The sequence below is a fragment of the Magallana gigas genome, chromosome 3 (genome assembly GCF_963853765.1).
Source record: "Magallana gigas chromosome 3, xbMagGiga1.1, whole genome shotgun sequence".
Taxonomy (NCBI): Eukaryota; Metazoa; Mollusca; class Bivalvia; order Ostreida; family Ostreidae; genus Magallana; species Magallana gigas.
In genome coordinates, this window is record NC_088855.1 from 47,548,549 (window position 1) to 47,574,902 (window position 26,354).

The 26,354-nt window shown below is 31.8% G+C and overlaps 1 protein-coding gene across 2 annotated transcripts in view; it reads left to right on the plus strand.

The window, feature by feature from the left end:
- LOC136274041 (uncharacterized) overlaps positions 1-26,354 on the plus strand; it is a 35,364-nt gene that overhangs the window by 3,869 nt on the left and 5,141 nt on the right. The window contains exons 3-11 of one of the 2 annotated variants that reach the window (XM_066080082.1): positions 3,717-3,830; positions 5,416-5,458; positions 6,348-6,502; positions 7,069-7,185; positions 8,716-8,767; positions 20,449-20,553; positions 21,221-21,303; positions 25,334-25,438; positions 25,583-25,723. In XM_066080082.1, coding sequence (XP_065936154.1) covers positions 3,717-3,830; positions 5,416-5,458; positions 6,348-6,502; positions 7,069-7,185; positions 8,716-8,767; positions 20,449-20,553; positions 21,221-21,303; positions 25,334-25,438; positions 25,583-25,723 — 915 coding nt within the window. The remainder of the gene's footprint in view (positions 1-3,716; positions 3,831-5,415; positions 5,459-6,347; positions 6,503-7,068; positions 7,186-8,715; positions 8,768-20,448; positions 20,554-21,220; positions 21,304-25,333; positions 25,439-25,582; positions 25,724-26,354) is intronic. The other variant, XM_066080083.1, reaches the window with a different exon arrangement.

Sequence of the window (26,354 nt, forward strand, 5' to 3'; positions counted from 1 at the left end):
GGTGTCTCCAAGGGGGCATAATCTACATACAATTTTATGCGCAATGACACAAAGAGCAAAAATAAATTATATGGTTTAGGGATGAGGATCTCAGATCTCAGAAGTTAACAAATTATACAGTGTATCATATCATTTCCTATTTCATAAAGGCGGGGGGGGGGGGGGGGGGGGGGGGGGGGTTAAAGACAACACCTGGGGGTCATTAATGTACTTTACACCATTTGATGCATCATAATGACATTAGAAGATATTTTGTATTTTCATGTTCCGTGGGGTCAGAACAGTCCCATAAGGTCATGACCTACATTGTTTTTAATGCATTATAATACATTAAGAAAGAAATACTCCTTCCTTCCTATTTTAACTCATATAAAAATGATAAGTGTCTACACCTACTTACATGTAATACACAAATTTAATAAGAAATTGTTTTATATACAGGGTCAATATGGGGTCAATTCAATACTGCATGCAGTCTGTCAAATGAAAAAAATAACTTTTGCAACTAAAATGACAGAAACTTTACTAATGCGATAGGATAGGTAACGATGATAAGCTTATTCAATATTAAAAGATGATGATACAGTATGCTGTCAAGGGAGATCACATTTAGAAAGTGAAAGTAGAACTTATATATGTATGCTGGCATCTCATTATATTGTGCTACTGCTACTACATGTATTATGCTTACCTAAATTGGTCAACATCATAATGATAATCCAATTAAAACACAATAATGAATTCCTTTAGCTGATCTTAACTAATTAATCCTTTTCTGCATACGGAAAACACAGACATGCATGTATGGGTGTTGCTAAAACGCGGAATGGAAAACAGAACGGAATGGAAAATATCATCACGTTTATCGCTTAAAAAGGGTATAGACTGGCCAGAAACGATTTACTTTGTATCTTTTATTTATATCTAATGAATGATTATCAACACGTTGTTATCTTATTAATATTCATATGAATGTCTATCAATTATAGCATTGTATATTTATTCGGCTTTAGTTGAGTACGGAAATGGAAAAATCAAATGTATACGAATTGTGAAACATTAACATTATCAAACGAGCAAATTAGCTATAACTTTTTACTTATTTTTCTTGTATGGTATTGCTGGCATATCAGCGTAACGTACGCAGTTAGTGAAAGCGTTTTATGCGTGTTTTGAGTATTTTTATATTTCAAATATGATGTACATGTATATACTTACATCAAAATTGAATTTTCGGTGTTCTAGACGATCTTTTATCATACAGACGATACAGTATCATTGAGATGGAAGAAAAAAAACCGTAGGACTGACGACATTAAAAATTAAAATACAGTAAACATTAAAATACCCGGTAATTTGTGAAACTAGTAATTTGTGAAACTAGTATTTTTATATATATATATAGTATATTATATACTAATATATTATAACAATAAAGTATATTAAATATTGATTAAATATTTACCCCCCAAATAATGTTACCTAACATTGAAGCGCAATGGGTTTGAGCGTTTACATGTCTGTAAGAGCATTGGGGTCCAAGGTGTATTTTTGGTAATTTTACAATTGATATAAATGAATTTTCATGGGGGGGGGGGGGGGGGTCTGGACCCCTCACTCCCACCCCTTCTCTAAATCTGTGCACACGATGATGTTCATGTAGGCACACAGAAGCAAATCTAAAACCGGCAACCGCCACGGGGAGGGGGCATAATTTAATTTTTAATTTTGTTTGTAATAATTATGTAGACCATTATACTTTCTATGACATAAAATGTTAAGATTATTGATTAACTGAAAATTCACTGCAAACAGTTCTACCCCAAATTGCACATAAAGTGCTGCTCATGTCACGATGTGTATTATCATATGGGAAGGGATCTCATCCTTCAGTTATGAAAATTATAAATTTTAATTGTATTACCGGAGCTTGCATAGAGCCTTCATTTTTAATTAAACTGGTACAAAACAGTGTTATTTAGGGGCAAATACATGGTGCGGGTATTACTGTCTAATGACATCATCTAGTTTACTTTTACATTGACAGCCGACATCCAAATGACGGTTACACATTGGACATATCTTAATTAAGCATTATTCACAACAACACCAACAACAAAAAGTTAGACTTTAGCTCAAATGTGACCATGTCTCTTTAAATTACCAAGATCAAAACAACTTCACGATCAGCTTCATCTCATTATGAGTATAATACTAGAAATAGTGTTGTTTAAATACAGTAACAATTCAAGCACGCACATATAGTTTTGCATTTCATAATGGTAGGGAACATACCTACCCAGCAATATTGATAGATAAAAAATATATTTTGTACCCAATTTTTTTTTTATTGCAATGCATATCTAGTGGTGGTCAACCAACATTTCAGTCATAGTTCTAAGGAAGATATAGGCGCGTGGTTCTTTTTTTTTGGGGGGGGGGGGGGGGGCGGGGTCAATATACCAATAAAAGTACTTTTTCAAGCTGAATTTTATATCTACTACATGTAAGTCTCTTTTATGCAAATATAAGCTATTTCTAGCGTTTGTGACATTCAGTTTAGGACAATAACCATAATTTTTACTTTAACATTCAAAATGTAAGCAAAACATTAGCTGATATTTGTTTTCATAAGGCTGTTCAAAGTTAATTCTAAGTTTAACGTTACTCGCACTTGTAAGTGTAGGAAATATTGGGTTTTGAAATAGACAAACAAACCCTCTTTTTAATTTGATATTTTCAATTTCGAGTTGAACACATTTCATTGACTTATGATGCCAAAAGGATTGGACACAAGTTCCAAAAAATTAAAGTCCTCTCCTTGTACTTGATATATTACAATGACATACAATGCCAGTTAACATTTATATCAGTTATAGTACACTTAATGAAATAGAAATATATCACTAGTTTTGAATGCTGTAATATAATATACTATAATCTGTAGAAATTCTTAATGTTTAGAGCACATTGTTGACTGTTAATCAGATACTCAAAAGGGTGATTAGGAAAGATCACTAATAAAAAGATATCCTATATGTAGTTTTAATAATACTAGCTTATTTGTATTCATTTCTTTGAATATTTTGATTGTAGGTTTAGTATTTTTAAGGCGGAATGGGACACCTGTCGATATTTACGTGGATAAAAGTACATTAAAATCAAAATACACTCACCGGTTTAAAATTTTAAAACTTTACAATATTTGATTTAAAAATATGTTTTAAAAATTGTTGGAAAGGTGAAAATTATAAAAGCCCCATCGGGATTTGAGCTCACGACTTACAGATCCGTGGTCTGCGCTCTAACCCATTGCGCTACGTTGTTACGTTTAGGTATTAATTATGGAAAAGAAGACATTTATAAAATTATACCTAAAATTGATTTTATTATTAATTTCGATCGGAAATACATCACAATATGGAAGCGTCCGATACCACCTTAAAGTGATTTTAAAAGTAGAATTAATTTTGGACTAACAATGAATTGTGAGCTCAGTATCTCATTTAAAACACAACGAATGACACTTAAATCTTGTCTGACTATTAAACATGTCTGACTGAAGCGTTGCAAACAAGAACAATTAAAACAATATTTGACCAAAATCGTTACCTTATAAACAGTTTCTGTAGACAATTTTAGTTATAAGATATGACTTGTGTCTAAAAGTTCTGTTAAACTGGAACTAATCTAACTAATGTTTTTTTTTTCTTCAGGGAATTGTGCGTATTTAAATGAGTATGGACGGAATATCGATGCAAGGCGTTGCTTATCTTCAGCAGAGTTAGCTTGTCCTAAAACGCTATATCGGTCTGAAGAGACCATAAAATGTAAGCAAATCTTCAGATTTTTTTTACCTCAAGTACGTTTTTCAAATCGCTATAGTAGTACAAAAAGACCTTGATTTTTTTTGTTACAAATACAGTAAGTTATAAAATTATAATTAATCAATTTCAATTCTATATGTTTGAAACAACGAAGAATGATTGTGCATATTTTGGTCCTTTGAAAGCTAATGCTTAAAATTTGGACATACATGTAACCATAATGAATGTTTAATCTTACATGAAATGCACTGTCGTAATTCACGTTGAAAATATGACTCACGTATACAAAATTTTCAAAGTGCGTTAAATTTGGGATTATGTAGAAAAACAATTTCAAAATGGGGTATTTGGGACCAAGTCATATTTTTTATTTGAAATTGTTAAAGTGCAATATAAAGGTACATCAACCATTTTTATTTTGGACACATACTTTGGTTTGGAAAATATGCATCAATCAAAAATGAAGGCTCACATGTTCTGTACTTCCTTATCTATACTACTATATTAAAATAATAGAATCGAATTTTTGGGCTTTAATACCGAGAAATCGGAAGAGTATTGTCTTTTGTTTCATATATTTTAAAAATCGTTGGTACTTGAAGATTACCAATTTGTTTTTATTTTTTCTCAATCAAGCTTCGCCAATAAATAATCAACGAAAATTCCCTTAAAAAAATCCGGAAATCATCTGGATTTTTTGGATTTTACAATCTTGCACATGCGCATCACATTCCCGCTTAATCACGGAAGGCTGTTTAGTTTAAGTTTCCACAATATCACATTTGCATGGATAAACTCAGAAACGATATTACAAGTACGTGTAAATTTTCATCGAAAATTTGTCTTATATTCTGTTCATCAAAGGAATACCGGATATAACTCTAACTCAGTGCCTTTAATATGAAATATTCCAAGAGTTCCGAATGTGAACATGGTGTGTAAATTCGAAGCGAGTAAAAACTTTGGTGAAAAGTGTTGAATTCTTCATTAAAATGAATTAAATTTTTAGATGAAAATTTGACTGTTATTTTTAATGCAGCCTCATTAATTTTCTCCAAAATCGTTTCGGAGCGATTCTGCATTTTTTTTGCGACATTACGGGTATATGGGAGGCATCTTAACCGGCTGTGGTGAAGGCCTGTTCCGAGACATAGTTAGATTATTCTAACTAAGCAGAGTGTAGTGAAATTAATAGCATTATTGTAGTATTAAAGCTTGGTTATGTAAATGTCAACAATACGGTGTGTCGGTGTATCTATTTCGTAAATGTCCGATATCATATCTAATGTAAACCCGTACACCCACGGGTCAAAGTCTAGTATTATTTATTACATCAACATGTTTTGACACAAACATTTTGACAAAAGTACCATGATTTAAGAATATGAGCGACTTGTTAAAGTCAGATTCTTTTTTAGATACGACCATCATTAATTGAAAACCTCCTTTATTTGTCCATCACACTCTTGAAAAATTATAACGCATTAACAGTTTTATTTTGGTATGAAAACTGGGTCTTTGTTATTGTTTAGTATGTAAGGTAACAAACATCCCAGTTTTACATGTAGGTTTCATCTATATATTACAGATGCTGCATGTTATGTAAAGAAAAATGCCAACTCAAAAGCAAGGTATTCGTGTCTCTGTTCTGACAAATTACTCTCATTTAAATCAACATAAACAAGAAAAGCATTTTTACGGATGTATGTGCAGTCATCGCCGTGTTTTAATACAGGTTGGATAATTTCCTGTGAAGCAAGGACTGTTCTTTAATAATTGCAAAGGGAATTAATTCATTAAAAGGAACATGGCCATGATTGCATTATAAAACAAAATTTGAAAATTATTGTTCAAATTATTAATGTAAACAATGCTTTCCTAATTATAGTTTCGACAACTGGCAATTTCTGCCACTTGTGTATGAAAAAATGTCATGAATGTGTTTGCATATAGAATGCTAGACAATAATGAACTCAAAGAGATTTTTACCTATCCACATCAGTCGTATTCAGTGTATTTCTACTAGAATGATTGTAACTATGGTTATCAACAAATTGTAGTTTCGTAGTTTATCAAATATGTTTATTGATTCCTGGGCAGAATTAGCACCACTCCTTTGGCCTCAGAATTGGTGTTGAGATCATATATTATATTGGCATTGTTGTTTCGAAAAGACTAATTCTAAAAGTACCCCATCATATATTTCTGTTTTAAATCATTCCCAGGTCCCCACTATTGAACAATAAGCAGAGTTTTAATAATTCAGTATCTAATAGTATTTAGGAATGTGAATTCTTTAAAGCACAATCGCTATCATTGCAATTCTTAGAAGTTAATGGTTCAAGATAGTTGTTCAATAAATATGTTGACTCAAAAAACAATTAATGATCAACTAAAATATTGAGGAATCTTTTATATCAAAGAGGAGAAATCATGAAATTGTAACAGAAAATTAACACTCAACAAACAGTTTTATTTAATTCGTATTTGTTTTCTAAATTTCACATACATTTTGTACAGACAAGTAAGGAATACCACCTGTTTGGAGTTAGCGAGACCTTCTAATCAACAGTTCCGTCTGTCCTGTAATAATATTGGTACATATCATTGTCTTCTTGATCAAAATTACACCAACGAGTTTGAAATCTGCAAGATGTGGAAGTGGATTCCTAAAGGTAACTGTTGTCAATTGTTTTATTTCTCCAAATGTAGGATTATTCATGCTTTGAAATGGAATGTATGATAATGTACGTATAACGTGGGAGGAGTCGCGTCTGATTTGATGTTGTGTGACTATATTTTACAACTGTTCCATATAAAATCAAAGTCTCTTGATTTTCGGGTCTTGATACTTCAATTTCGGTAGACATTCTTATTCTTGTAAATGAGTGTATACTCATGTGTCTGCTTAATGTTTAGAAAGAAAGGAAGTTACAAAAACCTTTGCAGTTTTTAAACATACACAAAAGCTCTGCTAATACATACATATAATAACCCTTGACACACTGGCCAAGATTATCACATCTCTAGAGGAGGCATTCTTTCTCATAAAACTGCATTGATAATATAGGAGATAAAATTTTGTTTATTAATCAATATAGTTTGCGTAAGGTGATTATGAATTTTGCAATTTTTGTTAGCCTCTTTCTTCCCAAACAAGTGTTACATACCATAAGTCAGATTTATTCTCTTACAGAAGTTAAAACTTTTATATATTTTCTAACTATCGTTATAATTTCAGGGAAATGTGCATACTACAGTATGTATTCGGGTGATAATATTGATGAAAGAAATTGTACATCTTCATCTCATTTCGTTTGTCCGGAACAGAAATACCGATCAGAAAATACCACAAATTGTAAGTAATTTTTCTGGCATTTGAATATTCATTATGTCCACTTATTTGTCTTTTTCTCAAATTTTTTGGAACTTTAAAAAACAAACTTTTTTCCTTTTGATTTTGTGAAAAATGTTTAAAGTACCATTTTATTTGTAAAAGGGAAATAAATGTCATAGTTATACAATTTTGCAGTTTAATTACAAAACTGATATTTTAGACACATATAAAGTTAACGTCAGTAAAAATATCCAACATTATACTTCTGCCAAAAATTGTTGAAGCTTAAAGATTTCAATAAGATTAAGGTGACACACTTACTTTGTAACGTATTTGTTTAAAGACATTCTTCGATATAACACTGAAGGTGGAATATTACACCAAAATTTTATTTTATGGAGCGTTAGTGTTTCATTTATAAAAAACTATTTCGTTGTTCAAAAAGGGATACATACCCTTTATTATTTCATACTTTTTTTTCTTTCTTTTTTTATTTTTTATGAGAAAGTGGTAAATCTGTTTTGACTGCAACTTACACGCTCCAGAGTTTGGAATTCAAAGTGAATAAATGCTTGATATTGGTAGTTAATAAATTATGTCCTTTAAAGTCAACAAGACATTTTACTGTTTTAAAAAAAATTATGAAAATGAAAAAAAAACTCTCGTTCCAAATTATCAAACCTATGGATAAAATCTTTTCAAGAGACGTGTCTGATAGAGAAGAAATGTAAGACAATCTTTTTTTTTTTTAAATTGAATCAAATTGACGAATATTTATAAATGTTTCAAATTTTCAAAATTTAACTGATTCCGATTAAAAATAAACTGATCCCAATCTAAATTACAGTAAAGGAAATAAAGGAAAAATTAACAATGTTTTTTTCATTTGCAGCCAAGAAATAAATTTAACCTTTTAGTTAATTTACAAACTATATTACAACCAAACATCCTAGTATTGGATGAAATAGTTATATACTTAAATGTTCTATCAGTTGAGTCGGGATCTAATATTAATTTCGATCGGGTGTGGTTATATTGACTGTACTGGCAATGATTTATTAGGTAATAATATTATGCATTCATTCATACTAAAATTCAATCTTCTTAAGAGTGTTACACTGCAACCAAAAGAGATTTCCGCGTTTTCGTAAAAAAAACCACACAAGTAAAATCGTATACACTACAATAATTGAGAGCATACATCCTTCTTTAAAGAACGAAATCATGTTTCAAAAATGATACTTTCACGATCTATAAAATAAGATTTTAGTGTAGCATTCCATCTTACGATTCTAAATGTCTTTTTTTAGGTTCAATAATATTACCCTTCCGCTGTATTACTATAAATCAGAATTGCACATAGCATTAAAAAACCGTTCTTTTATAATGCTTTCCAAGCAGATTTGAAATACAAACATGTACGATATGTAGCAACGTCCTTTCAATAACATTAAGAAAAGTGTGGTGGGGGGGGGGGGATTGTATTTTGATTTAGTTGGCAAAAAATCCAGTTAAATGATATTACTTTTTCATTGGATTGTTTAATTACAGATTCAGCTTGCTATATAAGGAATAACCCTACCACGGTACAACCACTAACAAGGTATTCTTTATACAGGGAAATGTGGTTAGTGTGTTTTTATGGGATTTCTATTTCACGCATAAAATTATGCAAAATCATGCAAAAATCACTGCGATAATTTTTTTTTATTTTTCGCATAATGTTCATGCAATTTAGAATTTGTGTCAAATTTTTGCGATGTTCGCATGAAAATTATAGCACATTCCTATGGAAACTAAATGACAAAACAGAACAAACATTCTCAATTTTATTCATTCACTATTTTTCAATGAATTGATTAAATTTATTTATTTAAAACCCCATACAGGTGTACCAGTTAATTTCAAATACAACCCGTATTTAACCATATTTGGTTATAATTTAATTTGAATTAATAGTTTATATGCGTAAACATGTACGTATAAAAATTCGCTCGTGCTTACTGATTTATTTATTAGATGCATAAATGTAAGATACATATCTACAGTAATTAGTCGAAAAAGCATGTTTAAATCAATGTCGTTGATCTACTACTGTAACAATTCATTCATAAATAATATGTACAATAGAGGCACTTCTCAAAAATCTTTTGTTAAAGCCAAATTTCAGTAACAACTATTGGATATAAAGATACAGCTTAATTTAAAAATCATATCAACAGAATTCTAAATGTTTCCATGGTAAAATAAATAATTTTCTATATGTAATTTTTGGGAGTTGATTTTAATCAACTCTCCTATGCAGTTACTCTAGCAATCCGAAAGTGAAAGTGTTTGGACCTAAGCACAAATCATCACCGCTGACAAGACTAAGTTCTTGAAAGAAATTCGATGTAATGTATGCTGAAGCATTGTTTTTCAAGAAAACTTATCTATAAACACTTTGAAAATAATCAAATTTTATATATTACAAACAATTTAGATATTTTTGTACTCTCATGTATTCCTACGCCAGAGTTAATATAGTCTCGTTCAACCAGACGCTCGGCTGTCTCCGTAAATCTGCGACAAGCAGAGAGGGGGGTCTCTTGCTTGTAGGATATTAATAGAGACAGCCGAGCGTCTAGTTAAACGAGACTAGAGTACGATATCAATAGTGCTTGGATCCATACAATTTTTAGAATTGTTTCGATAACTAATACATACTAGTAGTTGAAATCTATCTTTAAATATTACACAACATGATTCATATGGGGTTTCTCGAAATTCTTGTCGGAAAAGTCTAAAAAGTCATATTATTAAAAAGTGCGTAATTCAAATACAAACTAGAAACTAATTGCCATACAAGATAAATTGATCTTATAATAAATGATAATCGATAAAATCAACTCCCGTCAGTACTTCAGTACTTTGATTTTCATGATAATATTAATTTTTTCGGTATGTGATGTTATTTGAGATCAATGAATTTTGCAGTCAAATAATCTACGATATATTTCGGTTATAATATTGATTTGACGCCAAAATTAAAGCTCGCAAAAAGAGAGATGTTGTAATAGTCTCTCAAAAAGTATTATTTAATTATGTTGTTCAAAAATATCAGTATCGATATCGCCCGGTTTAATGAAATATCTTGACTTTAATTTTTGTTTCAAACTTTAGTTTTTAGCTCACCTGACCTGAAAGCTCATGTGAACTATTCTGATCGCATTTTGTCCGTCGTCCGTGTGTCTGTCCGTTTGTAAACTTTTTACATTTTGAACTTCTTCTCTAAAACCGCTGGGCCAATTTCAACCAAATCTGGCACAAAGCATTCTTATGAGAAGGCTAATATAAATTGCAGAAATGAAAGACCGATCTTTATTCAAAGCGGAGAAAACATCGAAACTGAAGAAAAAGGGGGTGCATTTAATTAATAAATCTTCTTTTCAAGAACTACTGAGTCAAATACAACGTAATTTTGTATAAATAATCCTTATGGAAAGGAAAATATAAATTGCAAAAATTATCGGCGAATTCTCTTTTAAATTTGAGTAATTTACGAAAATAAAAATAAAGAGATAATCGCGGTCACTCAGTTTATAACTTCGGGTTCGGTATTCCATATCGAAAACGAAAGTTCACCGACAAAGATAAATTTGCCTGTTGTACAACAGGTTACGTACGAAGGGATACTTGAAACATGCTAATATATTTATGCCGATTTCGTGAAGTGAATTGAGGTTAAATCTTTCAACATGTTCAATGCGTTGACATTTTCACTCGGGACCCTGTTTTACGTTGTTTTGAATTCGTATGGAAATATCACCTGTATTTTTGGAATTTTTACGTATCGAATCCAATATTGACTTCGGTAAATCAGACAGTTAATTGTTTACTTGCGCAAAATGAGCAAAATCTGATGCACTAACAGCATAGTATATTATAAATACAATACATTCTATTGGTAATTCGGTATGATATCTACGTTATGGTTGATTATAATGAAACGTCTTTTGTTGAGATGCTCTGCATTTTCAATTTAAACGGAGATTGTTTTTGCTGCTAGAAATATATAGGTATAAATTTATTATGAAAAATAAATTGTGCTCTTTCTTTGTTTTTAATTTAGTGCGTGTTTCTTTTGTATTAATTGTTTACAATTTTCCCTTTACTAACCATATTCAGCTGTGTCAAGTTTCGAATTATAAGGAAGATACAGAGCTTTGCTCACAGAACTGAGGCCATGCTTTTGTTCATTCTGAATAGGAAATACCAAGTTATGTATCCTACTTATAATTCTACGATTGACGCTGAAATTTTGATTGATCAATAGAAATGTCTTGCCAAAAGGATGATATGCTGTAACTACTTTCTGGTGCACCTTCTTCAACGATGAATTGCATAAAATCTACACAAAGAAGATGGGTGAAAAAGGCGTGCAAAATGCCCATATGAGAAATGATTAGATACTGCAAAATTAAAATATCATTAAATCTAATAACTGTTTTAAAAATAATTAAAAACAATGTATATTAAACGCGTAACATCGGTTTGTAACCATTAAGTATTTTAAATACTTGTAATAGGTTGATTCAAACTGGCGTATGTGTCTCGAAACTTCCAAATAATGTCATTTTTATAACTTCAATGCCTTTTTTTATAGAGTGGATCTGAGCTCCATATTTGTGGTATAGTCTAAATGCGGTTTAATGGAATTTAAACCGATTTAAATCAACAAAAATGTGGAGAGATGACCCACTAAACTTCAAAAATGTCATTTTGTAGCCCAACAATTGAACGTTTTAGAAAAATAATGCGTCCGTAAATTCGTGGCCAACGTCTCATAAAGCATTTATTCAACACACCTATGAATAAAATGGCTCAGTGGTCAGAGCACCAGCCATTAGGTAACTTTATAGAACATAGGTTTTAGGTTGTAGGTTCGATACCACCAAAACTTTAGGATTTATTATTTTTTTCTTATCATTTTTTGAAAAATTTCAAACTGAATATAGTTAGAAATAACCCTTTTGTAAACTTGTATTATAACATATCAAATATATTCAATTGAAAAAAGTGTTATATTTGAAGTCTTATTTTACGAGTATACCAAATTCAATGGTTTAAGACTAATTTTAAACATTTCATTTGCATATTCGCCTTTTAAACAGTTGCCATAGTCCTAACACATAATTATTATGAGAATAAAAGCAATATCGCTGTTCTTAAAAAAATTATTGCAACGGAAAATCATCTTTGTTTGTAGACATTTGTTGTTTTTTAATAAAAATGAAAATAATGGGTGGGCCATGGTACACTAGAGCGACATGCCTGCCAATATATTGATTTGAATTATACTGTGGTTTCATTAATATTCGTGGATATCAATTTTCGTGGATTTAATGATATTAACAGTTTCAAGGACACGTAAATTCGTTGTTTATTATCCTATCAATACAAAATTCAAGTAGAAATTGCACATCAATGAACATTAAATTTCGTTGATCAACTTCACAACGAAATCCACGAAAATTGGTATTCAACGAATATTGATGAAACCACAGTAGCTCTTTAACATATGTGACAACATTTTTCAGTTAAGTTTATTCTTCAATCAAGTGAGTAAGGATATGAAACGTCATACGAAATGAATTCATGCCTGGTAAATGACAATCGTTTACAATGGAGAAGGCCAATTAAATTTTTCAATGTTTTTAATTTGAGGAATTAAGCGCATTTATTCTGGTGCATTGAGGTACACTTTTCTTCTTTCACATATAGTATTTTTAAAAATAAAATACAATAACTAGTAAATAGTGGAGGGAGAAAATGTGCCTTTATGCTCTCATGTATTTAAATCTTTTTATAAAGTGATGGGGGGCTATAATAAAGGGAGCTGGAAGTTAATGGTTGACCTCTGATCGAAACGGCTTTCCGATTTTATACGGAAACATGTAACTTACTCCATAGCTGAGTGGATAACGTTTCGGCCTTGTGATCCGTACATCCCGAGTTCGAATTCCACCGGCGTTTTTGTTTTTACTTACTGAATTGAATTTTTTAGATATTCATTTTTTATCCTCAAACTGCAAATTTTTCGATTATTTGACATATTTATTGATTATACGTCGTCCAGTATAATAAGGCGTCACTCCTCAGAGTCTATAAGGGGAACAAACTCTAAGAGTTTACTTGGTGTCCCTCGGATTGTCCTTAGGGATATTAAAAATATGTCATATGTACAGTCAACAGATTCCCAGTTTTGGTATAAAAACAACAGTTACTTCAATGTTTTAAAGCAATGTCATGTTTCTCTCACATATATATTTGCAGATTCTGATCCTATGTATTCTTTTTCTAAATGTTCTGCCAAAAACTGTAAAACCTGTGACATTTTGATCACAAGGACATCTTTTATAAGCAATCTAATTGGAAAAAGATTTAATACCAAAACGTGGGAAAATTGGAACTGTAAAACCACTAATGTCTACGGAATTGAATGTACCCTTTGTGGACTCATCTATGTTGGTGAAACCAAAGGTTCATTAAACAAACGAATATCAGGTCATAGATTTCAAATCAATAATGGCGGTCAGCAGCTTTTTACAAACATTTTAATTCCCCTGATCATTCTGTTTTGTCTATGAGAGTTAGAATTCTAGAAAAAATGTACCATCATACCAATAGCCAATCACTGAGTACGCCATTCCATAGACAACACTTTTGATAAGAAAACTAGGTACGGCTCTTCCGTATGGATGCAACGATAATGTTGAAAGTGTGGGGAATCTTTCAAGTCCACAGTGTACCAATGTTAATGTAATGGGACTTTTTAACAACACTAAGAGACGTAGGCGAAGTCATGGACATCGGTCTTATAACAAACTAATTATACACGATGTTTCCTTTGATTGATTATTACCTCATGTAAATAAAGAATTGGGTCTCCATTATATTTGCACCAAACTTTACTCTGTCCCTTTAAAAGCGTTAAACAATCTTCTTGAAAAAGTCAAGGAAAAGCCGCTTTTTACGAAAGCCGAGAAGGATCATTCGAGATTCGAGATTCGAAATACGAGATTCGAAATACGAGATTCGAGATTCGAAATTCGAGATTCAATATCTAAATTAACCAATCAAATCATGGATCTGAAACCTGTATCCTAGCAACATCAAACTGTTCTAAATAAAGATCATTCGTACATGCTCTTTCCTACAAATAAATGTCTTAATAGCTCTTATATAGTGGTTATAAAATGGTTAAATTAACATTGATGAATTAACCCCACACAGTATAAACAATTAAATTAGAAATAACACTGTTGGCTTTGCGAATCTAAGTGGTTTTGTTTGCCCTGTATGTATTCCCCCCCGAACAATTTTAACCCGAAGTGTATTCGCCCCAACTGTGTAAAAATCGGCTCGCGGAGAAAGATCTAATCTAAATGTTTTAGCTATGAAACGAAACTCAATGAAATAATCGACATGTCAAATTATAGGTTATGATAAAGTTTTAAACCATAGAAGATATAATGATTTACAACCTCAAAGACAAAAATCCAGATAAGAATAGTGTATTGTAGGGTATGGCAATGCCATTGTCGATATGAGAGAGAGAGAGAGAGAGAGAGAGAGAGAGAGAGAGAGAGAGAGAGAGAGAGAGAGAGAGAGACAGACAGACAGACAGACAGACAGACACAGAGAGAGTTTTGTAGTGTCAAATTCAGTTTTGATTTAGAATTTGAAATTGATTTGATTTGTTACAAGCATATATAGACAATAATTAAGCCTCTAAAACGAGAAAAGAGAGGGGGTAGCTAGGGTAGGGCAGACCAACTAGCAAGCTTTAATTTTAACGGTGTTAGCGCACCTGTGATTTACACCGACCGACTCTCTCTCTCTCTCTCTCTCTCTCTCTCTCTCTCTCTCTCTCTCTCTCTCTCTCTCTCTCTCTCTCTCTCTTTCTCTCTCTCTCTCTCATCACCTGGCATTTCCTTTTCCGTGAGGGGGTTTGGGGTATTTGTGATGTCTTACATTAGCTAACGAAAATGATAAAACAAAACCATGAAATTCTGTGCGGATGTTGTACGCCAATAATATGTTTTCAGTATATACATTTCAAGAGGGGGGGGGGGGGCTATATAGTCCTAATTAATTTGTCAGTTATTCTGTCCCCACTTTGTTTTCTCTTCGTTTTCCAGGGTTTTTTTTTATTTGGCTCGGCAAATTAATATAAAACTTTCTGTGTAGCTCCATAACGATGCACTGTAGATAAATTATGAGTAGTTTTACTTTTGATAAACAGGTACATATCCGTACTTGATTTTTAATTTTACTCTTATAATCGGATTTAATATTCCAATAATTATAGGGTAGGAAAGAGTAGACGGGACTTTTTTGCGCATATCCTACTGTGCCATTCATTCAACACAGGTATAAGCACTCATCGAGTTCGACTTGCTTTCCTTTTCTTTCATCCACTGGATTTAAAGCTATTAATTTTTTAAAATATTTTGAATTTATGGCCTGATTATATATAAATTAGAGCTGCGCTGGTGCATATATTTACCCAAATGGACCAAAATATAACCAAATGAATCTAAAAATTTTGACAAAATTAGTTTTAAACCTACGACTCTTTTTCAATTCTAATCGGGTATGTCCTTTAGAAAAATCTTGAACCAAACACATTTTAGCAAATAAAACGACAATTGTTTCATTTTTTTATGGGGAGGGAGGTGGTGCCGGTAAAGGGCATGTATTGCTTGTGGCAGTTGTGCTATACTCTCATTTGTTATTGTAGGTACCGTAATACTACATATTGATATAAAATGAAAGTTTCCAATTACACTGTACATAGCTTCTATCACGCATTTTGACCCGTGCGATAGTTTAAAACAATTTTCAAAGCATTTAATGTAATTCAACCGATCATTTTTGAAATTTAATTTTCTGGATCCCCGCCTGATACGTTCGCCTTCTTGTATATTAGAATTACATGTACGTTGACCATATGTACACATTAACTTAATCGGCTATGTTATGGGACGATAACATTTTTTATCAATGTTTTTGCAGGATATGTAACAAATAACAGCCTATTTGTGGGTTTTTGCACTGATTATTTGAGATAATTTGCCGCCATCTTTTATGCATTCCACACACCACTCACAGTTTCTTTATTTGGTGTTCTGTGTGTATGGCGACAAATTGGTAAATTTGCACCACTCACTCCTTGTAACTTCATCCTGATTACATTTTATCAGGCTAAGTGTTAATGTAGTAGTATATTAAATACACACATCTTTGTTTGCAGTGCTTATTTACATCTTTAGAGATTTACTTACAAAAAAGTAAACATTTGTATGACTTATATGTATTTATTGTCAATTTTGGTGCGGTGGGGGGGGGGGGGGGGGGGATGGGGTAGGAAAATACAGAGAAACTTAACTTGGCTGTGAAACAAATGCTTTTATTCTTTCTTGTCGATATATCAATGAATGAATTATAACAAAATATATGTACAACAATTAATTTTGAAATATTCATGCACAATCAAATAAAAGGTTTTACTGTTCTCTGCACAAGAAATCGGCAATGTGAACAAATTGGCACCCTATCATCCCTACCTTTAATTGTAGAGAGTAGGTATCCTTCTATATTGAAAACAATTCTAAAAGTAAGACTCATAATAAGTTGTTTACTGGGGAAAAGGGAAAAAAATTGTATTTATTGATAATTCCGTATGATGTGATAATATCTCAATGATTTGTTTATAATCATAGTACTAGTCTAGTGTATCACTGTATGCATACATAAAAACGATAAGTAATGCTTATATTTATTAGTGAAACAGGACAGATTATTTATATTTAGATACAAGTACTAATCTTCATGCGGGGATCTAGAAAGGAGGGGGTCAGGGGATCTGGACCCCCTCCTCGGGAAAATTGGAGCTTATTAAATTTACATAGTAAAATTTTTTAAAATTGGCCTAGGACCCCCTACAGAAAAAATTAGCTACGCTTATGAAGTTCTCTACCATAACCGCATTTTTACACAAAAGGGGTGAATAAACCCGGGTTTTAAACTATTACTGGTGGTGAAATACCTTAGGGTTCAAACGCATCAGGTGGAAATGCACCAGGGCAAACAAAATCACTTAGATCCGCGAAGCACACTGCATTATTACTAGTCTACTTAGATATTCTGTGTAAAAGTAAATACAAATAATTATTTAGTTAGGTAGGGAGAAGTGAACATAGCATTTATTTGTATATAAGAGCATGTACGTATGGTTTTTATTTAGAACAGTTTGATGTCGCTAGGATACATATTTTCAGATCCTTGATTTGATTGGTTAATTTAGATATTGAATCTCGAATTTCGAATCTCGAATCTCGTATTTCGAATCTCGTATTTCGAATCTCGAATGATCCTTCTCGGCTTTCGTAGCTTTTTGACTTTTCTACACCGGAATACAGACTCGGATACATGATTATGGATATTGCTTATCATCGACTCTTAAGCCTACACAAACAGAAAATACTGCTCACGCACCACGTTATTTTTTCAAACTGCAGTTTGCCAACAAGAGAATCGATGCCGTTAATATAAGCAAAATTCTTAATCACAAAAAGTTAAGTCATGCATTCCGCCATATTTCAAAATAAAGTCAACCCCTTGTATTTCCTACAATTATACTTCTACCTTTGCTTCCAAAATCTTCAGTTACAAACAAACTCTACAAGACCTTAACATCGAACATCTAAAAGATAATCGTCCAACGTACTCATGTTCTTCTTTGTCTTACAACTACTAGTATAGTCCTGCCGGACACGTCATTACTGGTGATGTTAATTTAGTTAACAAGGAAGACCTTAAATCACTTTTTATGAAAGGGCCAACATTTAGGGAGCTTAGATCCTTCACATGGCGTCGTAATTTTATGCATATCATGAATTCTGTTGAAGATTACGCCAAGCGATGGGCAAATTCTGAAAAAAGAACTGGATACCTTGTCAGAGTGGGTTAAAAGCATCAGATATATATATTAAAATCTCGTATTAAACGACCGAGAGGTCACATGAAAACTATTTATCCTTCTGTTTTCAATAATGCAGAAGTGAGAAAAGATCTAGACAGATTGCACGATCAGTATGTTCTGGTTCCTGCTGATAAGGCAAGTTACAGCATTGTCTTTGTTTATAAGGCACATTATATTAATTGCATTTTCAAAGAACTAGGTTTTGATTCTACACATGGTAATCCTACTTACACCCATAGCAGCCTTTCCAAGCAGGAACTACTTCAAAATCATAAATCTGTAATGGATATCTTTAATATTCCCAATACACAAAATGAATTTGTTTTACCTTATTTGTACTGGATTCCAAAGCTTCACAAAAGTCCTTACAAACAGAGATATATAGCAGGTTCCTTTAAATGTTCTACCAAACCTCTCTCTTTACTCCTTACTAAAATTCTTACAGTAGTGAAGGAGAAACTTCAAGAGTACTGCACAACTATATACGCCAGAAGTGGTGTGAATCAGATGTGGATATTAAAAAACTCTAAAGAATTAATAGAAACTTTGAGGTCACAAAAACTAACCAAAATCAATAGCATCAAAACGTACGATTGTTCAACTCTTTACACAACCATTCCCCATGACAAATTAAAATCTAGGCTTTTTTAATGTTCGACAGTTGTTTCTTCAATTAAAATGGAAGTCGTAAAAATGCTTACCTTGTCATTGGAAATCTAAAAGATTATTTTGTTAAAAACCATTCTGATTGCACACACAAGTACTCTGAAGTTGACATAAAAAAGATGTTTGAGTTTCTGATAGACAACATCTATGTAGTTTTTGGAAATCAAATTTTCCAACAATCTGTTGGAATTTCCATGGGTACTAATCGTGCCCCATTTTTAGCAGACCTGTTTTTGTATTTTTATGAAGCAGAATTTATTCAAAAACTTGAACGTGAAAAAAATAAATCACTCGCTGTGGCCTTCAACTCAGCATTCAGGTATTGTTATTTCCATATTTAACCTAACAACAACACTTTATGATAAATGCAATGATTTCATTTTTTTTAATCAACTTTCCTTACTTATGTAGCAATATACCTTTATCACCTGCATATGGTGTTTTTGTCTCTCAGTTGATGCGATACGCAAGGACATGCTATTCGTTTGAACAGTTTCTAAGACGAAGCAAGCTACTGACAAACAAGTTGATAAAACAGGACTATCAACAGTCTCGCTTGAAGTCATCTTTTCGTAAGTTCTATGGTCGATACAACGACATTGTCAGCAAATACAATCCTCCACTAGGTCGCATGCTGACTTACATTTTTCATACTAATTGTTAGATCATAATTAATCACCTAATTGTCTGCGGACTTTTTTCCCGATTACGACAAAGAGCACACGGCGGGTGTGACCGGTCAACAGAGGATGTTCATTCCTCCTAGGCACCCGATCCTACCTCTACCTATTTAGAGGTCCGTGTTGCTCTGCTTTGAATTTGTATTTTGTTTTATGGATTTTTGAGATGGTTCACGGTTTGTTATTGGTATTTTTTTCATTTACAGTTTATCTATCATTATGTCTTTTATAATCAAATAATTAACTGTTAATTTGAATGAATTTTTCCAGGTGTGTTATTCCACCTTAAATAGACACAATTCAAGAAGGGTTCGGTACGGTTTTTCAGGATTTAGATTATCTCTAGGCATTTTTGAATCCTCAATTGTTTAAACTGTATACTAATTTTGGTAAACTTAAAGCAATATGAGCTGCAATTATCATGTTGAAATTTTTTTTTGAAGAAATTGTTATTTTCTTCTAAAATGACAAAAAATATCATGGTTTTAAAATTTCTGTAAGCTCTGTTTTTGTGGGAAAAGCCATTAAGAAGCCTTAATTGGGGCAAAATTGAATTATTGTCGTCCTGTACAAAAATTGATCTGCTATATATTCCTTTTACGTGAAATGTTTCCTTTGACAAAAATTAATGATTTTTTTCAAATCTTATTCATCATAAAAGTTTAAGTTACAGGCAGACTTAGTATACTATTAGGTTTTTGCAGCAAAATAAAATTCTAAAAAATACAGCTCATATTGCTTTAAGCATGCATATAAATCAGAAGTATCAATCAGTGCTTAACTATTACGGGTAAAACGCAATTTATTGATATTTTCTACATAAAAAAGGCACTGAAAAAGGGTCCATTGTCTATAGCTTGAGTGCACTTGTTCTTTACTCAAAGAAAAATAAGTTTCATTTTATTTCAGTTTATCCCCAGTTTCATCAAATTGGACCGCCTCAGATGGTAATGGGGGAAATGCTTCATCCTCTCGAACATCGGAAAACGCTGAGAAACACATTGAAATTAAATCGTAAGATATGTAGCATATATAGAAAAGGGGAATATTTACGATATGTGTATAAACTACTTTATATTTTAAAAAAAATAATAATGTTTGTGGTTGTTGAATTGAACTATGAAAATGATTAAACATATATCATGATACTTTCATTTAAAAAAATTGTATACACCTTAATACATACAGTACAATGGGTGCAGATATTTGACCTTATCAATATCAATGTAGAAGTTTTTAACGGTAATGTAAGGTAAAGTTTATCTCTAACTCATTTTCAGAGCCCTTATTTTGGAATAAGACATTTAATGAGAAATTCATAGCAAAGTTGTTCCTAAAAACTTATGTCATTATTTGTATAATTTTATGGAAGCATGCAAAAAGGGTAAGCTTATTCAAGTTTAATAGATAAAGTTATGACTTTTAGGGATTAAAGAGGTCAGCAAAAAAAGCTCAGATTCAAATTTCACATAAATAGAACGATTGCTGAAAAAAATCTTTATTCTATATATCAGTAATGTTAATGAGATGAATTCGAATTAATTTTTATTTTAAATTAAGTACATATAAGTAAATAGAACGATATGAGTCAATAAATGTTTGATATTGCTGAACTTGCATATTTAAAGAATTGACTGTGCCTCCCTAATGTGAATTTATTGTATTTTATGTTTTTTAAAAGTCATCCTTTACCAAGTATCCTGGGCATCATTGTTCCTGTTGTATCAATTGCTGTGATATGCTTCATCTTATATATTCTAAGAGGTAAATAATTGTGATCTATGATGTTAAGTAATGTAAGAATATTGCTCGTGAATTGCCTTAAGACGATAATTTGTTACACTAGAAGGTATCTATAAAGAAATTGTATCCTTTGAATTGAGATTAAATTAATTTCGAAATAACGAAAATTGGACCGTGAGTGTTAGATTAAAGAGACAGTACAGCTGAAAACACATGTGTGAATAACTTCAGATTTGCCTATTGTATAGTTAGGAAATAAGAAATAACGTTTATTGTAATAGTTGAAATACATGAAAATCCCTTTCACATACTTAATTAACGTGATTATGAGCTTCCGGAAATTCAAGGGTCGTACAAACCTAAATAATCTTATATCGTTTATTTGTACCACGTGGACTTTGATTGACAGTAATTGACACGTGCTGAAAACTATAAGATCTTCGTCCCACTAGGGTCATCATGGAAAACGAGGTTAAAGTGATTATCTAAATGAAACACATCCTTACTTACTCGATAATTTATAAATGGTTTACCAATTTAGGTTCATTTTAAAATGAATAGACATAAATATGTCAAATAACCCCTCAAGGGGCCTCATTTATAAAAATAGATTCAGGTTGTAGCAACTCCTATGATAAACACGAAAAATACATGCTTACAAAATAATAATTGTGGTTATTTTCGAAACTTTGAACAGTTATTACCTATGAGAAGTAGATAAGACATATCTTTATCAACAAACATGTCCAGGAGATTCTTCGCGAGTCCTGCATCTGTTTTGTTTACAGTAAATACGCATGCGCAATAGTATAGAAGGCTGAACCCCAAACACGTTGCGATGTATTTATGTGATAGGTTATACGTAATTATTAATTTTAATGAAATAATTAGATGTATTGCATGGAGAACTTTGTAATTTTCTGAAAGTTTATGCATTCACGAGTAGTACACAAATACCGAACCCGATCGGAAATTTTTTTCAAGTCGGCTTTTCGATAAGATGCGCCGTACTGTCTCTTTAATACAGTTTTTTAATATTTGACGGATAAAAAATAATAAAAACTTTTAGATGACGTCATTTTTTTTTTATTTGATCTTTTGTTATCACCTTGAATTTTTTAGTTGCATATAACGTCTGAACAGTTGTTGTGGTTAAATCAACATTTTAGATCTTTACTAAAAGTGATAAACAATTTACATATTATAGACTACTTAATTACGCAAAGATCAAATGAACACGATTAGAATTATTATTTATCATTATCATTAAAGTGTAGATGTTAAATAATGAAAATACGCGGTACCTGAATATTTTCATGTCGTCAGTTAATAAAAAATGTGTTATGATTTTAAAAAAAATTATTAAAATCAAATTTCACAAAGAATTGTGCCATTACATTATGTATTTGAAATAATATTACAAAAAAACTAATTTCACTGGTCTTTCGTACCACATGTACATTTACCTTAAATGCTCGGCATACGAGGGATGTTCGACATGTAATGTGTATTATAGCACAGCGCGATAACACCTTACACGATATCGAGGATGATGATACCCTTGAATAACAATATTCAATATCTTTCAAACGGTATAAACACGAGCATTAAGCTCCACAGTTTGTAGTTATTTTAATAGAGCTAGTCGTTGACTACTGTTGTAATCAAAGTACTAAATTACTGAAAGCCGGGCTCTTTTTTTTGGTGTGTCTTTATGCATAGTGTGTGGTAAAAACTGAAAATCTCTCTCTCTCTTTCTCTCTCTCTCTCATATGCTTTAAATGTCGGCAAAGTGTCAGAGAGCGACCAAATTTTGTAAGAGGCTATTTGTCTAGTAGAAAAAAGTTCACAATTGCTGCCTTATATTTTGCAACAAGCGTTATATATTCAATCTCCATTTCTTCAACGTGCAGCAAAGTAGTTCATAAAAATTCTTGCGCATTGTATGTATCCAAAATGCATATTCTTGTTTTTAAAACAAGTTATTAATAAGAAAACTAAAAAAGATGGACAATTCTCTCGAAATTAAAATAAAAGAAACAATTCAAATGCCAACACTTTTGACAAAACGTGGCTCTTTGTGTAACTATTTGGTATAGCGGAAGCTTTAACTTTGACGCTGTTTGGTTTTTTTGTTTACTTTTGAAGTACTATTTATAGTAACATTGGCGATTTGCCTGCCTATAGCCAGGACTCTGCTTTCAGCAGAGCCCGGCTAAAAATGATTGGAAAACGGATTGAGTATATTGAAGAATTTAGAGCCTATATAACAGTTCGCACAAAACTCGGTCATTTGATGAAGCAGATTTGACTGAATTGGGGATAGTTTATGGGTCTGATAAATTATATCATGAGACAGTTAGTAGGTGGAGAAAGAAATTTCTGACTGGCACAGAGTCCATCAAAGATGCAGCAAAATATGGTCGACCTGTGACTGTAACAGGCAAGGCAAATGTCTCAAAAGTCGGGGAAATAATTGAAAATGATTGCTTATACAGAATTTGTGATATTGCCAAAGCTGCTGGCATATCGCTATCGGGGAGCATTTTATTTTTAAGCGTATATTAAAAAGACGAGCTAGATTAATACCGTATATATTTACAGATGACCAAAAAATGGATACGAGTACAAACCGCTTAGCAATTGCAAAAAATGCTTCCCAAATTCAATCAAGGACAATTTTGTTACTGGTGACGAAACATGGGTTCACTATTTCGAACCAGTAAAAAAAGATCGAAACAAAAATATGGCTAACTAAACATGGTAGAAATTCTGTATTTGCCCCAAAAACTCATACGCACGAAGGTTGTTTATTATTGTATATTCTTCTCGTGTGATGCATAGTATAGCCGTACAAATTCCGATGTCAAAGGGCGAAAGTGTTACAGGTCGGTATTCCGAGATGTTACACTTAAGAAGCTCAAGCAATATTATCATAAACGACACCCTTAGTCAGGATTTAGACATGCTCGTTAACTTCATGATAATGCTCCATCACTTAGTTGGAAATCGACAAAACGGTGGGATGTATCCTTTTTATCATGTTTATTACATGTACCGTTATTCTTTCGCATTACATTAAGAGAGATGGCTAATGATAGATTACATGCCCATCATTCCGTTAAAAGAAATATCTAGTCCTTTTTCCAAAACTCAAAAAGTTACAGAAAAAGGATTCAGAGATTGAAATTATGTATTTCAAACGGCTCGAAATATTTATTCCACTAGTTGAAGCAAATAATTTTTATATATCGTACAGTACACATTACATATTAAACAGCCCTTGCTCGTACTTTAGGTTCATTAGGCTCCGGTGCCTAAAACATACACGAGCATGCCTTAAGTCAGTCTTTTTTTACTAGTTTATATTTATTTCTAAAATTTCACGATTTCGTTTCATTTTCTTTTTTAAAACATGTATGCGAGTGTTGGTTATCATTATCAACATGTTTTAGATAATTATATCATGCATACATTTTAATCAAGAAATTTAAACACTTTAAATTGAATCATATTTCAAATTAGAAACTCTATAGAGCTATTAAATACTACATTATTAAATGGTCGAGCCATACGTTTACTGTATCAAAAACAATGTTTTTTATAAATAAAAATATAAACTATTGTATTAAAGATTATATTTACTATTTGTTTACTAAAAGTAAATTTATTCTTTCATCTGTCAGTTCGTTCCACTATTGTGTCCACATTTTGTTGGTTTTTTTTTTAATTCTGAAACGTCGTTTTAGAAAAGATCTATTAATAACAGTGTATCAATATTATGGTAACAGGGCAATTTCTTTTCTTGATCCAGTTTATTTGGATATATTCACAGATGAGATGAAAACATATTTAATTTGTTGGTGTTAATATTACATACATATACGACTTCCATTAAGACTAATTTCTTAATTTAAGATGGAATAATGAAAGTAATGGTGGGGGGGGGGGCAATTCTGACAACTTTTTCAGGTTTTGGTGTTTCTGTATATTTTGTAATTACATTTACTGTGATTTCATCGGCAAAATCATTCTATATATCAAATGGCAGGTAATGCTGCAGAAAGCCAAGAGTCAAACGATACAGCGAGGAATAATGGCAATATAGAACAGCAACCATTTTTGGAAGATACTATGACTGAACCAAGAAGGAATGGTTAGAAAACTAGTAGGCAAAGAAAATATTTTGTAATCATATCGTTTTTACAGTCAGAAGTTATTAATCTAAGAGAACCTAATTCCTATGAAACACTTTAAATGTCTTTTATTTTATCAAATTAACTTTTTGTATTTCAAATAGTAGCCGATCATGCAGAAAGCCAAGAATCAAGTTATGTGTTAATAAAAAATGAGGAGACTCCTGAGATGGATATAACATCTGAAAATTCCTTTACAATGGAGCATGAACATGAAAATAATCTTCCTGAATCAAGATTGAATGGTTAGAAAAAATTAGAAGATGGAAAAAAAAATTAAATTTTTTTTGTACAAATAGTAAAACAATTAATTTTCATATCACATAACACAATTCTTTCCTAGACCTGTATATTTGAGATAGTAATCTAATGTTTGGACAAGTCATTAAGTAATCTATTTAACGCTAAGAGACCATATTTTCTCTTCAATATGTCTATATATCTGGATTAAACATAACTTGTCGCCGTATCTTCTCTCTAACCTTTTAAAGTTTATTGTTAATAAGAAACAAAAGTGCATATTACAAGTAAATTGTTATTTTACTGGGATTTTTTAGTCTTTTGAATAAGTAGTCAGGTAGGTTCTAATAATGAGGCGGCGAAACAATGTGTTAATACAATGCCTTTTAAGCCCCTATATTAAGTTCTATTACACTTTGTAATTGTCAAAAAATAATAAATAACTGTGCATAATTGCAGTAAATTTTGATGTGATAATAAGTTTTTATGAGAATTGTGCGCCTTGTTAAATTTTTTCGTGTATTTAATGCACACCCTGTCATTCAATATGTGTACATGTATCTTCGTCAAATAATGAAGGAGAGTGGGTTATTTGAGCTTGCTCCAATTTCTTTCATTTAAAAAAAGTTATCTATA